This window comes from Crocuta crocuta, unplaced genomic scaffold, assembly GCF_008692635.1.
Source record: "Crocuta crocuta isolate KB4526 unplaced genomic scaffold, BGI_CrCroc_1.0 scaffold262, whole genome shotgun sequence".
Taxonomy (NCBI): Eukaryota; Metazoa; Chordata; class Mammalia; order Carnivora; family Hyaenidae; genus Crocuta; species Crocuta crocuta.
The window spans coordinates 5275729-5288831 of NW_027528869.1; the positions used below are offsets into that span (position 1 = coordinate 5275729).

Below are 13103 nucleotides of genomic sequence, written 5' to 3' on the forward strand. Positions count from 1 at the left end.
GCACTCCGCGGACGTGGCAGAAAGCAGCCGGGACCGCTCCGAGCCGGAAGGCAGACGGGCGACGGCGGGCAGAGGGGCCCGGGGGTCCGGCCCGGCTGAGGCAGGACGGCTGAGGCGCCCTGGGCTTAGGACGAGGCCATCGCTAGACCCCGCGGTCACTGTGCCGCCAACACTCACACTCGTACAGGGGACACCACTCCCTCCTGGGCCTTGTCGCGTTTAAAGCAAGCGCCCCCAGCCCCCCGAGTCGCCCTCCCGCTCCGGCCCCGGCACCTCGCTGGAGGCGGTCGGCAGTCCCCGCGACCTCCTTCCCCGGCAAACTCACCGCCCCACCTGCTCTAGGCCGCGGGCCGTCACCCCAACTTTCTTCCTGAGCGACTTCTGGTCACGGTTTGATGTGACCTGTGACCAGCGGTAAGCTCTACTCGGGTAGAATGAACTGCGGACGGAGGCCAGGACGGCGTCTAAACGTTTATGATACTAAAATATAGTTTGTCAACGGGGGCAGAAAAAAGTTAACTGTTGCCTCAAGGTCCAGGAACACACCCTACAAACTCCTCTGGGAATTCCTGAGATCTGGTTGTTTTAAAGGGGTGTGGGTCTGCAAGTGTCCTTCCCACTAACAACAGAGAGCAAAGAAGCCTGCAGCTCAGAGTATCCACATAAGGATGAGGATGAGCCGAGTGCTACTAAGGAAGAGAATCTGGCGGGTTGTAATTGTCACTGATCAAGAAATTGGATACATTGTAGGCGCGGGCAGAGTGCCGAGGAAACGTCTCCTGGCTCGCTCCGTACTAGCCAGGAGATCTTTGTATCACAAATTCCTTCGTAGAAAGGCTTTCCTGGCCCACCCTACCTATAATTTCCACCGTCGTTCATATTTCAAATCTCTTTTCTTGCTTTGTATTTTCATTCTTAGCGCCTCTCCTACATGCTGTCTACTTTACTTTTTTTACCTGGTTTATTGTTTGTGTCTCTAGAGATACATATAAGGTCTATTTTGTTCAGTGATACATCCTCAATCTAAATACAGCCTCCCACTTTGAACAGAGCCTGGCAGAGCTGAAGGAGTTCAGAAATGAAGCAGACATGTAAAGGCATATGCATGCAAAGTTCTGAAAGGCATATTCTTATCTCAAGGAGTCAAAATTCTACAGCAGGGAGACAGAACTCTAATAAGGCTAACATATTATNTATCTCAGGGAGTCAAAATTCTACAGCAGGGAGACAGAACTCTAATAAGGCTAACATATTATGCAGGGGGAAAAAAAAGAACAGAGGTATTCCAAGTTGGGGGGAAAATGCATGTTCGAGATAGACATTTACAAAATACAGAAAACAGAATGAAGCAGGCTAAAAACAAATACCACCCATCATCTCATCATTAAAGGGCAACCACAGTTCACTGTCATGTTTCCTTCAAACCTTTTTTTTAAAAGATATTTAACACAGTTGAAATCAGGTTGACAGTATAATGCCATGTTCTGGTTTCCTCACTTAATGTTAAAAGCTTCAGTGTTTTCATAGTATCGCTTGCCTTTCATTGATGGACTTGAATCAAGTGAAATTTGTCATGAAAATTTGCCCTTCTGAATCTCAACAGTGGGGACAGTTGTATTTTAGGAATATAAGCTGAAAGAGGATACAGATGCTCAAAGTGTAGCTCAAAAGTTAATACAGCCCTGGCCATGCGTATGGGCTACGTTTCCCAGCCTCCTTTGGAGCCAGCTGTGGCCATGTGACGGAGTTCTCGCCAAACTGATGTGCAACATTTATGGTTTGGTGCACAGAGTCTCCCATCTGTGCTATTTCATTCTCTTTCCCCTTTTGCCAACTAGGTGCTACCAGGCTGTGGTCTTTGGGGAGGGCAGAGACGCAGACGAGAGGAGCCCGAATCCCCGAACTCAAGGGAGGAGAGTCGCTTGCTAACATCCAGAAACATCCGCCTTGAACACGAGCAAGAAATAAACTTCTGTTGCGTGTGAGCCATTACACACTTCTTAGTCTATTTACAGCTGCGGTCTAGCCTACCCCAGCACAGCTCTCAAACCTTTATTTTCCCTAATAGAATAAAGAAGCTTCTCCACCACTAGGATAAAGATAGGGAAATGACTGAAGGATACATTAAGTTCTTCATTTAACAGACACTTACTAGATATGTACTAGGCACCACGCATCGCTCCAAGCACAGCAGCAACATGCACATTTGCTAAAAGGCTGTGTTTTTCTTCACGAAAAGAGAACTAGGTCAGGGCACAGCTTTTCCCAGCCCCACTTCCAGGTCTATACCTCACGTGCCCTGAACGCTGCTGACACTCCAGCTCCCAGACTGCAGTCGCCGCGGCATTCCTCACGAGAGGCGGTGAGAGAGGCCTCCGACAGTGCCCGCTGCGGCCGCCCGGAGCCGGCCGGGGGNGCCTGCGCATGCGGCTCCCGCTGTCTAGGGCCACGTCCAGGGCGAGCAAACTAGGGGGCGACAGGGCTGCTGTTCACACATGCTCGTACGTCAGGATCCAGAATTAGAATGGAGTTAAATCCTGGAGCAGTCAAATAACGGGGTTTTGCTCGTGCCTCGCCAGAAAGTACAAGCCTCCATTTCCAAAGGCGAGTAATAAACTAGGTTGGGCCCGTTTCCAGGACGTCAGCCTTCTGGCAGGACGGTGCTGGTGTACCGAAGTGTGAGGCCAGGCCCAAGGAAGGACTGTGCGGCATACCTTATAACCAGACAAACCAGAATAGGCTCAAGCCCCCATCTGCCTTTCCTGCCACCCAAGGGACCAGCTGTATTTCTTACCAAAAAGCAAGGTTGCCCAAAGGACAAGGATGGGGGAGAACTGTAATTATACTGTAAGGTCCCAACCTGAAATTTATACCAAAGTGACTTGTAAGATAGAAAGGGAACACAAAACTTTCTTTTTTTTTTTTTTTTATGTTTTATTTCTGAGAGAGAGAGACAGCGTGAGTAGGGGAGGGTCAGAGAGAGAGGGAGACAGAGAATCTGAAGCAGGCTCCAGGCTCTGAGCGAGCCGTCAGCACAGAGCCCAACGCGAGGCTCGAACCCACGAACCGAGAGATCATGACCTGAGCCAAAGTCGGACACTTAACTGACTGCGCCACCCAGGGGCCCCCAAAACTTTCTTTCAAATATTAGCAAACAGAAAGCCCAACACCTCAATGGCCTTATCAAAATGTGTAGGCTTTTTTTTGTTTAATGTTTATTTGGGGGGAGAGAGGGAAAGACAGAGACAGAGAGAGAGAAAATATGCCAGTGGAGGGGCAAAGACAGAAAGGGAGACAGAGAATCTCAAGGAGGCTCCAGGCTGTCAGTGCAGAGCCCAACACAGGGCTTGAGCCCATGAACCGTGGGCTCATAACCTGAGCTGAAATCAAGGTGTCAGACTGAGCCACCCAGGTGCCCCCAAATTTGTAGTTTTAAATAAACACTCCCAACCCATTTTATGATTTGAGATCAAGCAAGCAAGCAAACAAAAACCCAATGTGAGGGTATGTTTAAAAGCAGCAACAGGACTCTAACAAGGCTGAGATTTGAAGGAGATTCAGTTCAAGGTGGGAAAGAAGTAACAGCCTCACCTGGCCAATGGTCCACTCAAACCCGTCTTTTGATTGAAGGAGCTCACAATGAATGCTGATGCCAGTTCAGACACTAATTCTCTGTGCACCAGTGTAAGCAATTCACTTAACCTTGACCATCTCTCCCCCGACCCCACAGGAGGAAACGTGGTACAGGAAGTCAGGTCAAATACTTGGAACATGGCTCCCGCTGGGTCTTAAACGTTCCATTACTGTCACCAGAAAAAAATCCCTGCCCAGCTCTGTATGAATGCCCACGACGGGTAGCTCACTCCTTCAAACACCAGTTGAGTGTCTAGTGCGTGCAAAAGGGATAACTACAATCAAAATGAAGGATTCCAGGGGTGCCTGGGGGGCTCAGTGGGCTAAGCGTCTGACTTCAGCTCAGGTCATGATCTCACGGTCTGTGAGTTCGAGCCCCGTGTCAGGCCCTGTGCTGACAGCTCAGAGCCTGGAGCCTGCTTCAGATTCTGTGTCTCCTTCTCTCTCTGCTCCTGCCCCACTTGCATTCTGTCTCTGTCTCTCAAAAATGAATAAATGTTAAAAAAAATTTTTTTTAAAAAAGAAGGAATCCAAAGAAGTAGGACATAAGTGGTACGGTAAAGCAGAAAAGAGGGCTGGTGACATTTTATCATATCTTAGTCATTTTAACTAGAAGAAAAATCGTGGGCAGGTCCCACAAGAACTCAAGGGCCTTGTTTTCTTCCTTTGTGCAACGAAAGGGCTGAATTAAAGACACTTTAGGGTCTATTTATAGTCCATGTAACCACACGGCTCTCTCAGAACTAGAACTCCTTATCCGTTCATCTGAACCTCCATTCAATGCTTCATACTGGTTTATGCTAAAACTGCACGCTTATCAACACATCTAAGAATGAAAAATGTAGACTACCGGAATCATACTACGAAGTTAGTCTCAAGGCCTCTAAGCCAGCACACAGCAACTGTAACACAGTAAACCTTGTGGTTTGATCTTAGTTAAGAGTGTTCCGATCTATGAACATACTTACCCATCGGTGGCAACTACAGGGAGGCAGAAACATGATCCTGGTCAGTGACAAGAGCTGCTCCAAATGCCTCAACTGGGTCTTCCTGGGACTGTGAATTTGCCACCCGCCCTCCTCTCCCAAATCCCCCATCCCTGGGGAAAGCACCCCCATTAGGAAGTTGCATGTTCCTTTCACTTTTCGGTGAACCCAAGTTTCAATGGCTGATGTGACCTAAAACTGAAAGCATCTGCCAACTTGAACCTCAACTAGAAATAATGAGGTATCACAGGAAGATCACTGAAATGGTAAGAGTGATGTATCCGTAGCCTAGGAGCCAAGGACTAATCACTTGCTGCCATCTAGTTCCACATTCCTCATGGTTCATGTTCCCAAGCACCAGTTGTTATCCACAGAGCAGGATGAACAATTACAAAAATCACACATATCCTGTATCTGTGGCCTGAAAGAAATGGTGCAGGGCTTGAGGGAAACCAGAGTGGGCTAAAAATTATGTCTTGCCTCTGCTTAGATCTTTATCGTATTTGGGTTGTTGGGAATAAAGCTTAAAATGAGCCAATATTTAGGCTGCCACTTGATACCAATATTTAGGTATCAAGAAACAATGTTAGGCCAATTCATGGCATTAGGGTTAGGTTTTTCTCTTCAGTCATTAATTATATTAAAGAAAATAATGAGAGCTATCACTACAGTGTTTACCATACGATGGACATGGTCCCAGGTACTTCATGGGCAGTAATTCATTCAACCCTCACCAAAACCTATCTGAGGTAGATTCTATCCTCACTCCATTTAACGGAAGCAGAAATTTGAGGCTCAGAAGAACTACTTGTTCAAGATCACACAGTCAGAAACAGTGTCAGGATCTCAGTGTCAAGACAGTGAGGCTGTGGAGTCTGTACTCAGAACTGCTATGCAGAAGTACCCACAAATAGAAGGTACACATTACCCCACCTCAGCTGAGCCCTACATGACTCCCAATGCTCACAACTGTACTACTCTTCATTGGTCACTTTCAACGAATGACCTCCCCTCTTCTTCAGGGAGAACACATAGGCTCCTCAGGTGTGGCTGATCTATGTCAAGTATCCTTCTTTTTATAAACTTGTCCAAGTTCAGAATGAAAACCTCTTACCCTGTGGGAATGTAAACTGGTGCAGCCCCTCTGGTAAACAGTGTGGAGATTCCTCAAAAAGTTAACAATAGANCAGGCTCCTCAGGTGTGGCTGATCTATGTCAAGTATCCTTTTTATAAACTTGTCCAAGTTCAGAATGAAAACCTCTTACCCTGTGGGAATGTAAACTGGTGCAGCCCCTCTGGAAAACAGTGTGGAGATTCCTCAAAAAGTTAACAATAGAACTCCCCTAGGACCCAGCAATAGCACTGCTAGGAATTTACCCCAGGGATACAGGAGTGCTGATGCATAGGGGCACATGGACCCCAATGTTCATAGCAATACTTTCAACAATAGCCAAATCATGGAAAGAACTTAAATGTCCATCAACTGACAAAGAGATCAAGAAGATGTGGTGTATCTATACCATGGAATCCTACATGGCAATGAGAAAGAATGAAATCCTGCCATTTGTAGCAACGTGGATGGAACTTGAGGGTATCAGGCTAAGTGAAATAAGTCAGGCAGAGAAGAACAGATATCATACGTTTTCACTCCTATGTTGATCTTGTGAAACTTAACAGAGGACCATGCGGGAGGAGAAGGGGAAAAATAGTTACGGAGAGGGAGGGAGGCAATCCATGAGAGACTCTTAAATACGGAGAACTGAAGATGGATGGGAGGTGGGGGACAGGGGAAGTGGGGTGATGGGCATGGAGGAGGGCACTTGTTGGGATGAGCGCTGGGTGTTGAATGGAAGCCAATTTGACAATAACTTATATTCATAAAAATAAACTTGGAAGGACGTTACAGCCAAAAACCTGAAATGAAATAAAATAAACTTGTCCAAGTTCTCCCTGTTCTATCCAAACAGATGCCCCAGGTCGGTAAGTCCCACCCTCACTTGCTGCCTCAGGGACCCTGCTCTAAGACCCTTACTATTCTTCATCTTCCATCTCTTCTCTTCTGTCTCTTCCCCATCAACCTGTTAAACAGGTTCAAGGATACCACCTGCAAAACGAAACAAAACAACCACCAAGCCCTCCTTTGATCTTCACCCACTCTCAATTCCATAAGTTTGGCCACTATCTCACTCTGTGACCCTGGATAAATACATTGCTCACCCTCTCTACTAGGCTTCAGTTTCTGAATCAGAATGATGAGGGCGCTGAACCAGAAGGTCTCTAAGTTCCTCTGATCTCCAATGTTCTATGGTTCTTAATGCAGGGAAGAGATTTGAACACATTTTGTTTCTTCACTATCCCCTGAAGCCCCAAAGTTAATTTTCTTCTAAGACTGCCACGCTCTTCCTTTAGCCAGCAATGCTCCCTTCCTTTTCTCCATTCATTTCCCGAACCTTGGTTTCCCTTGAAGAGCCAGCTTAAACCTCACAGGCTCCACGATATCTCAATCTTTAACTCTTCCGGAACTTCACGTAGGGACCACAATTGAGCACTCTCCATCAACAGCGCTCATCTTTCCCATCACTGTCCTGGGTATCTTTGTCCCCTCGCTTCAACTAAGCTCTCAGCAAGCAGGCACTGTGTCCCATTTCCCGGTAACCCCTAAAAAACCTCACACTAAGCAGGTCTGCGATAGTCGCTCAGCACTGCTGGTTACCGGAGGGGGTCACCCAGCAGCCACTGAGGAAGCCAGCAGTCAGTGTGCATCAGCGAGGCTCTCTGTGAAGGAAGACTACCTCCATCTCCCACTCCTCCCTCAGACCCACAGATCTGTAAAACACAGACTTTTCATTCAAGAGCATCACCCAAATTTAGGAACAGGAAAGCTTAGCTAACTCCTTGATTTTATCGGAATCAGAAAACAGTTATGGCCGTGTTTCCCTTTGATCCAAACTTAAGTAAGTGCAGGCGCTGTAACTTTATGAGTCTCTGGTTGATCCAGGTTCTACACGTCCACTAATACATATTCTCCAAGGTTATTAAGTTCCTTACTTTTCAACACATACAGCATTATGTTACTTCCTCACACTTGCAACCAAATTTCCAGGAAACATCTGGAATAATATTAGAGACTTGGTGTTATATCAAAACTACATCCTCTGCTTTGTTCATTTGGAAGTGACTAATTTCAACCCTGAGGTCACAGGTGAGCACAGATGGATGTGTATGTGTTAGGAGTTCGCTAGCACCTGCCAACAGAGATGCCAAGTCACCAATGAAGACCCTAAAACAGTGCTCACCTCCTTCACCTTCAGAGAACTACCGAGGTACCGCTGCTCAGTACTGAGAACTGTTCCCGGTTCTGTAACAATCCCAGGTAACTAAGGACTACTCAAAGCGAATACTCAAATGATTTTAAACTCATTTTGGTTTTTTTGTTTTGTTTTTTAACTCGGTTTGGTTTGAATGAATGCTCCCAAGCACTGGTTCTCAACCCTGGTTACATGGTAGAATCATCTAGAACACTTTCATAAATACCAATGCCCAGCTTCCTCCCTTCCCCACCCACTCACCTTCAAGATTTTTATCTAACTGGTTCAGAGAGAGACCTATATACATCAGTTGCTTCTTAAAAGCACTTCAGCTATACTGAGTAAGTTAAGGTATTATTTCAGGTATGCCAACAGCGTTACGGCTGTGTTTTGCAAAAGGGTTTTTAGTGGAAAAACTGATAAAGTTCAAGTAAGGTCTCTGCTTAGTTACCAGGGTGGTACTGATGTTGATTTCCTCATTTTGATCACTGTACTAAAGTTCTATAAAATGCTCACTTTAGAAGAACTCCTTAAATTACTTCTGTGACTTTTCTCTAAGTCTAAAATTAATTGAAATTTTGAAAAGTTTTCAAAAGAATCCTTTGCCTTTAAAGATACATACTTACATATTTATGAATGAAATTATATGCCTGAGATTTACTGACCAACAGACCAGCGGGAGAGGGGGCAGGGGTGGGGTATGAACAAGACAGGGGCTTTCACAAGCGATGCCTATGGTGGGGCGCGTGGGCGGCTCAGTCGGCCGGGGGTCAGACTTCAGCTCAGGTCATGATCTCACAGTTTGTGAGTTCAAGCCCCGCGTCTGGTTCTGTGCTGCCAGCCAGCTCAGAGCCTGGAGCCTGCTTCGGATTCTGTGTCTGCCTCTCTCTCTGCCTCTCTCCCACTCACACTCTGTCTCTCAAAAATGAATAAACATTTTTAAAAATTAAAAAAAAATTGATGCCTGTAGTGAGCAGCTGGGTAATGAGTGCACAAAGGTTCATGATACTTGTGCACTTCAGCGTGTGTGTAAAATTCTCCATCATACATGCTGGAGGCAAAACTTCCCAGGTGATTCAAACACACATTCAGGGCCAAGAAACACTGCTCTGGAGTCCTGAAAATGAGGTATAGTGAGGAGCTCTAGCTGGTATCACCAGCTACAAATCACCCAGCTCTCTGATACTGAGCTTGTCATTTACTCTTTCTGTATTACATTTGCCACATTTGCCTGAACTATAAAACAGGAGAAATGGGTTACAGGACCTTCCAAAAAGAAAATGAAAAGCATAATGAAATAGATCTGTTGTTCTAAAATCTTCTACGAGTTAACATCACGGTTAATTTCTAGCACAACAGTCAAAAATGGTAATGTCTTAGGGCGCCTGGGTGGCCCAGTTGGTTAAGCATCTGACTTCAGCTCAGGTCATGATCTCATGGTTCATGGGTTCAAGCCCCGCATCGGGCTCTGTGCTGACAGCTCAGAGCCTGGAGCCTGCTTCAGATGCTGTGTCTACCTCTCTTTCTGACCCTCCACTGTTCATGCTATTGTGCTCTCTCTCTTTCTCTCTCTCAGAAATAAATAAAAATGTTAAAAAAAATTTTTTTTAATGATAAGGTCTTATGTCTTAATGCAGAAACATTTCCCAAAGAATGTTCTAAAAAACACTACTTCTATATGATGTTACCTTAAGATAAGCATTCTGAGGTCAAACAAGTTTGAAAAGGGGTGCCTGGGTGGCTCAGTCCGTTAAGCGTCGATATTAGTTAAGCACCGACTTCAGCTCAGGTCATGGTCTTGTGGTTCGTGTGTTTGAGCCCCACATTGGACTCCGTGCTGACAGCTCAGAGTCTGGAGCCTGCTTTGGATTCTGTGTCTCCCTCTCTCCGCCCCTCCCCAGCTTGCGCTCTGTATGTGTGTGTGTCTCTCTCTCAAAAATAAACATTTAACAAAATGAAAAAAATAAGTTTGAAAATCTTCTTTACTGTAAGATTCCTAAGAACTTCTTTTTCAAGATTTTAGTATTTTTTTTTTAATGTTGATTTGTTTTTTAGAGAGAGAGAGAGAGTGTGAGCGAGCAGGAGGGGGGAAGGGGGAGAGAGACAGAGGGAGATACGGAATCTGACGCAGGCTCCAGGCTCCAAGCTGGCAGCAGAGCCCAATGGAGGACCCAGACCCACCAGCCCTGAGATCATGACATGAGCTCAAGTCAGATGCTTACTTAACCAATTAAGCCACCCAGGCATCCCTCAAGATATTATTTTATTTTTAATTTTTTAAAGTTTATTTATTTATTTTGAGAGAGAGAGAGAGAATACAAGCCAGGGAGGCAGAGACAGAGGGGAACAGAGGATCCAAAGTGGGCTCTGTGCAGACGGCAGAGAGCCGGATGTGGGGCTGGGACTCAGCAACAGTGGGATCATGACCTGAGCCAAAGCCAGACCCTTAACTGACTGAGCCACTCAGGTGCCCCTTAAGATTTTAAGTAATCCCTACGCCTAACGTGGGGCTTACACTCGCAACCGCAAGATCAAGAGTCACACACTCCTCTGACTGAGCCAGCCGGGCGCCCCCAATTCCTAAGAACTTTTCATAAAATAATATGCATCATGATTTTCCAAGGATGGTGATGGAATATGCAAAAAGGTGGACTTTCTTCATATGGGACTAGTTTTGTAGAATTTATTTTGGAAAATAGTGCTCTAGACCAGTGATTCCCAAATCTCACGTAGTGGAGAATGGACTTCATATCATTTGCTAAGTGTATTAAACTAATGATTCACAGACCACATCCTAGACCTACTGGCAGGAGAGGAGAACGCAGTATTAAAACAAACACAAAACTCAAGAGATTCTAATACATAACCATGTGTGGGACTTAAATCTCTCTAGATCATGCTACAGAAAAAGAAGTTTCTAATATTTGAAAAGCTACAACAATGCCAGCCAATATGAAAACATGAAATGACAGTTTGGAATTGTCTTCCAAGTAAAAGTATTTCATTTACAAGAGAAGCATATACGTATACTACTCACGAAAGGTAAGTAGTAAGATACTGGAGCTGCTGGCAAATTTAAATCTATCGGTGTAACTAGTGACACTGTTGTAATCTCAGGGATGTATTGTATCTATTACTAAGTGTTAATGAATTTGCAACCCTTTACTTGTGTGTGTCCTCATGGCCATCTTCTTTTCACACCTGAGCCAATGACCAGGACTATTTACACAACTGCAGGTGGTGCTATTAGCATAAGTGGTTTCTCCAAGACACAGCTCCTGACCTTTTCTTTATATGATACTACTTTGTGGTATTAGGAATCTCAATCCCTTCTTTACTGAAAACTTTGGAAGATTTATGAACGCTGCCTTAGCGCTCACAGAGCTGTGCCACACAGGGGCCCAGTCAATGATATATTTAAGTGCTTAACAGAAGTACCTACTTACTATTATTAGTAATTACTAAACATGTGTACCATGCACTTGAGTTTTCTAAGTACTTTAACATGAATTCTCTTGCTCTTCCCTCACAAAAACCTCGTGCGTGAGGTACGCATAATTGTTTCCATCCAACCAATAAAAATCACCGAGTGTTTCACGTGCTAATACTGTGAAAAAATAACTGAAAGAGATACCAAGGCTCCTGCCCTCAAACAACTGATAGCCTATTGGAAAACAAAATGTAAATTACAGATAGGAAACAGCTAAAGTCAGTTCAAAGATATAACATTAACTAGAACAGATTAGTAAACTAGGACTTTACACACACTAACAATAGCCAACACTTACCAAGCACTTTAATCGTCACTCAACACTTGGGACAGGTTACGACTATTACCCTGTTTTTCAGATGAGAAAACTGAGACCAGGATGAGTTAAGTAACTTATCCAAGCAAGTAAGTGGTGAACCAGGATTCAAATTCCAGATTAGTCCAGCTCCACAGACTACTCCTTTTCACTGTCACGTTTTACTGCTAGGAAAGATAATCTATCTAAAGCAATGGGGACAAACGTCAAGACTAAGACAGGGCGTCTGAGTGGCTCAGTCGTTGAGCATCTGACTTTGGGGCAGGTCATGATCTCACAGTTCGTGTGTTCGAGTCCCACTTCGGGTGAGCTTGAGCCCTGCTATGGATGAACACGAGCCCTACTTTAAGTGAATCCCACTTTCTCTCTCTCTCTCTTCCTCCCTCCCTCCCGCTGCCCCTCCTGGCATTCTCTCTCTCTCTGCCCCTTGCTCACTTTCACCCTCTCTCTCAAAATAAATAAGTAAAATAAAATGTAATAAATAAAATGTAAAAAAAAAAACCTAATATAGAAAATGACTACTTCCCATAAAGCTTGGATCACTGGCTCTACTACCCAGTAGAAAAGGACTTGGTAGTCAGAGGAAATGACAATCATCAGGTGGTGGTGCTATTTTCCCACAGTATGTTACCTCTTTGATTCGTTTAACCAAAGCATTCTGGTCAAAGGCAACGGCCTCTGCACACTGATGAAGGTGGTCCTGATATCGGAGGCAGAGCTGTAACACCTGCTGAGAATCCAATTTCTCCAGTTTGGTATTTGTTGGGGAAGTCTGGCCACTCAACAGCCCTTCAAAGTAAAAAAAAATAATAATAATTAAATCAAATAAAATGGAAATTACTGTCAACAAATTTGTTTTATAAGTAACTTAATAAATTCACAGAAGACAGGGTAGGAGACTAAAATTTAATTTTACATCTTTTTTTCTTATATACTAACAACAAACATAAGCACTGTCATTTATGGAGCACCTATTACATACCAAGCACCTGGCAAAGGGCTTCCTATACATTATTTTTCATACTCATAATTGTCCTGGAAAGTAAGGAATTATTAGTCCCATTTCATAGATAAGAAGCTCAAGACACAGAGAGGTTAACTAACTTTCCTAAAGTCACACCGTGACTAGTAAGTGGTTTCTCCAGAATACAGTCCCTGACCTTATGACATTATTTCAAGGTATCAGGAATACAAATTCCTTCTTGAATGAAAACCTTGGAAAATGTATTTACTCAATTTATGTTAATAATTAAAATGACTGTCTGACTTCAAAACAAAGACTGCAGCAAGAGACATAGAAGGGCACTACATAGTGACAAAGGGATCAATCCAGTAAGAGGATATAACAATGATAAATATTGACATGTCC

General features: G+C 44.4%; 1 protein-coding gene across 1 annotated transcript in view; it reads right to left on the bottom strand.

The window, feature by feature from the left end:
• The window catches only part of BORCS5 (BLOC-1 related complex subunit 5), a 95278-nt gene that overhangs the window by 10029 nt on the left and 72146 nt on the right, over positions 1-13103 (bottom strand). Inside the window, exon 3 of the mRNA XM_077756460.1 lies at positions 12366-12523. Coding sequence (XP_077612586.1) covers positions 12366-12523 — 158 coding nt within the window. The remainder of the gene's footprint in view (positions 1-12365; positions 12524-13103) is intronic.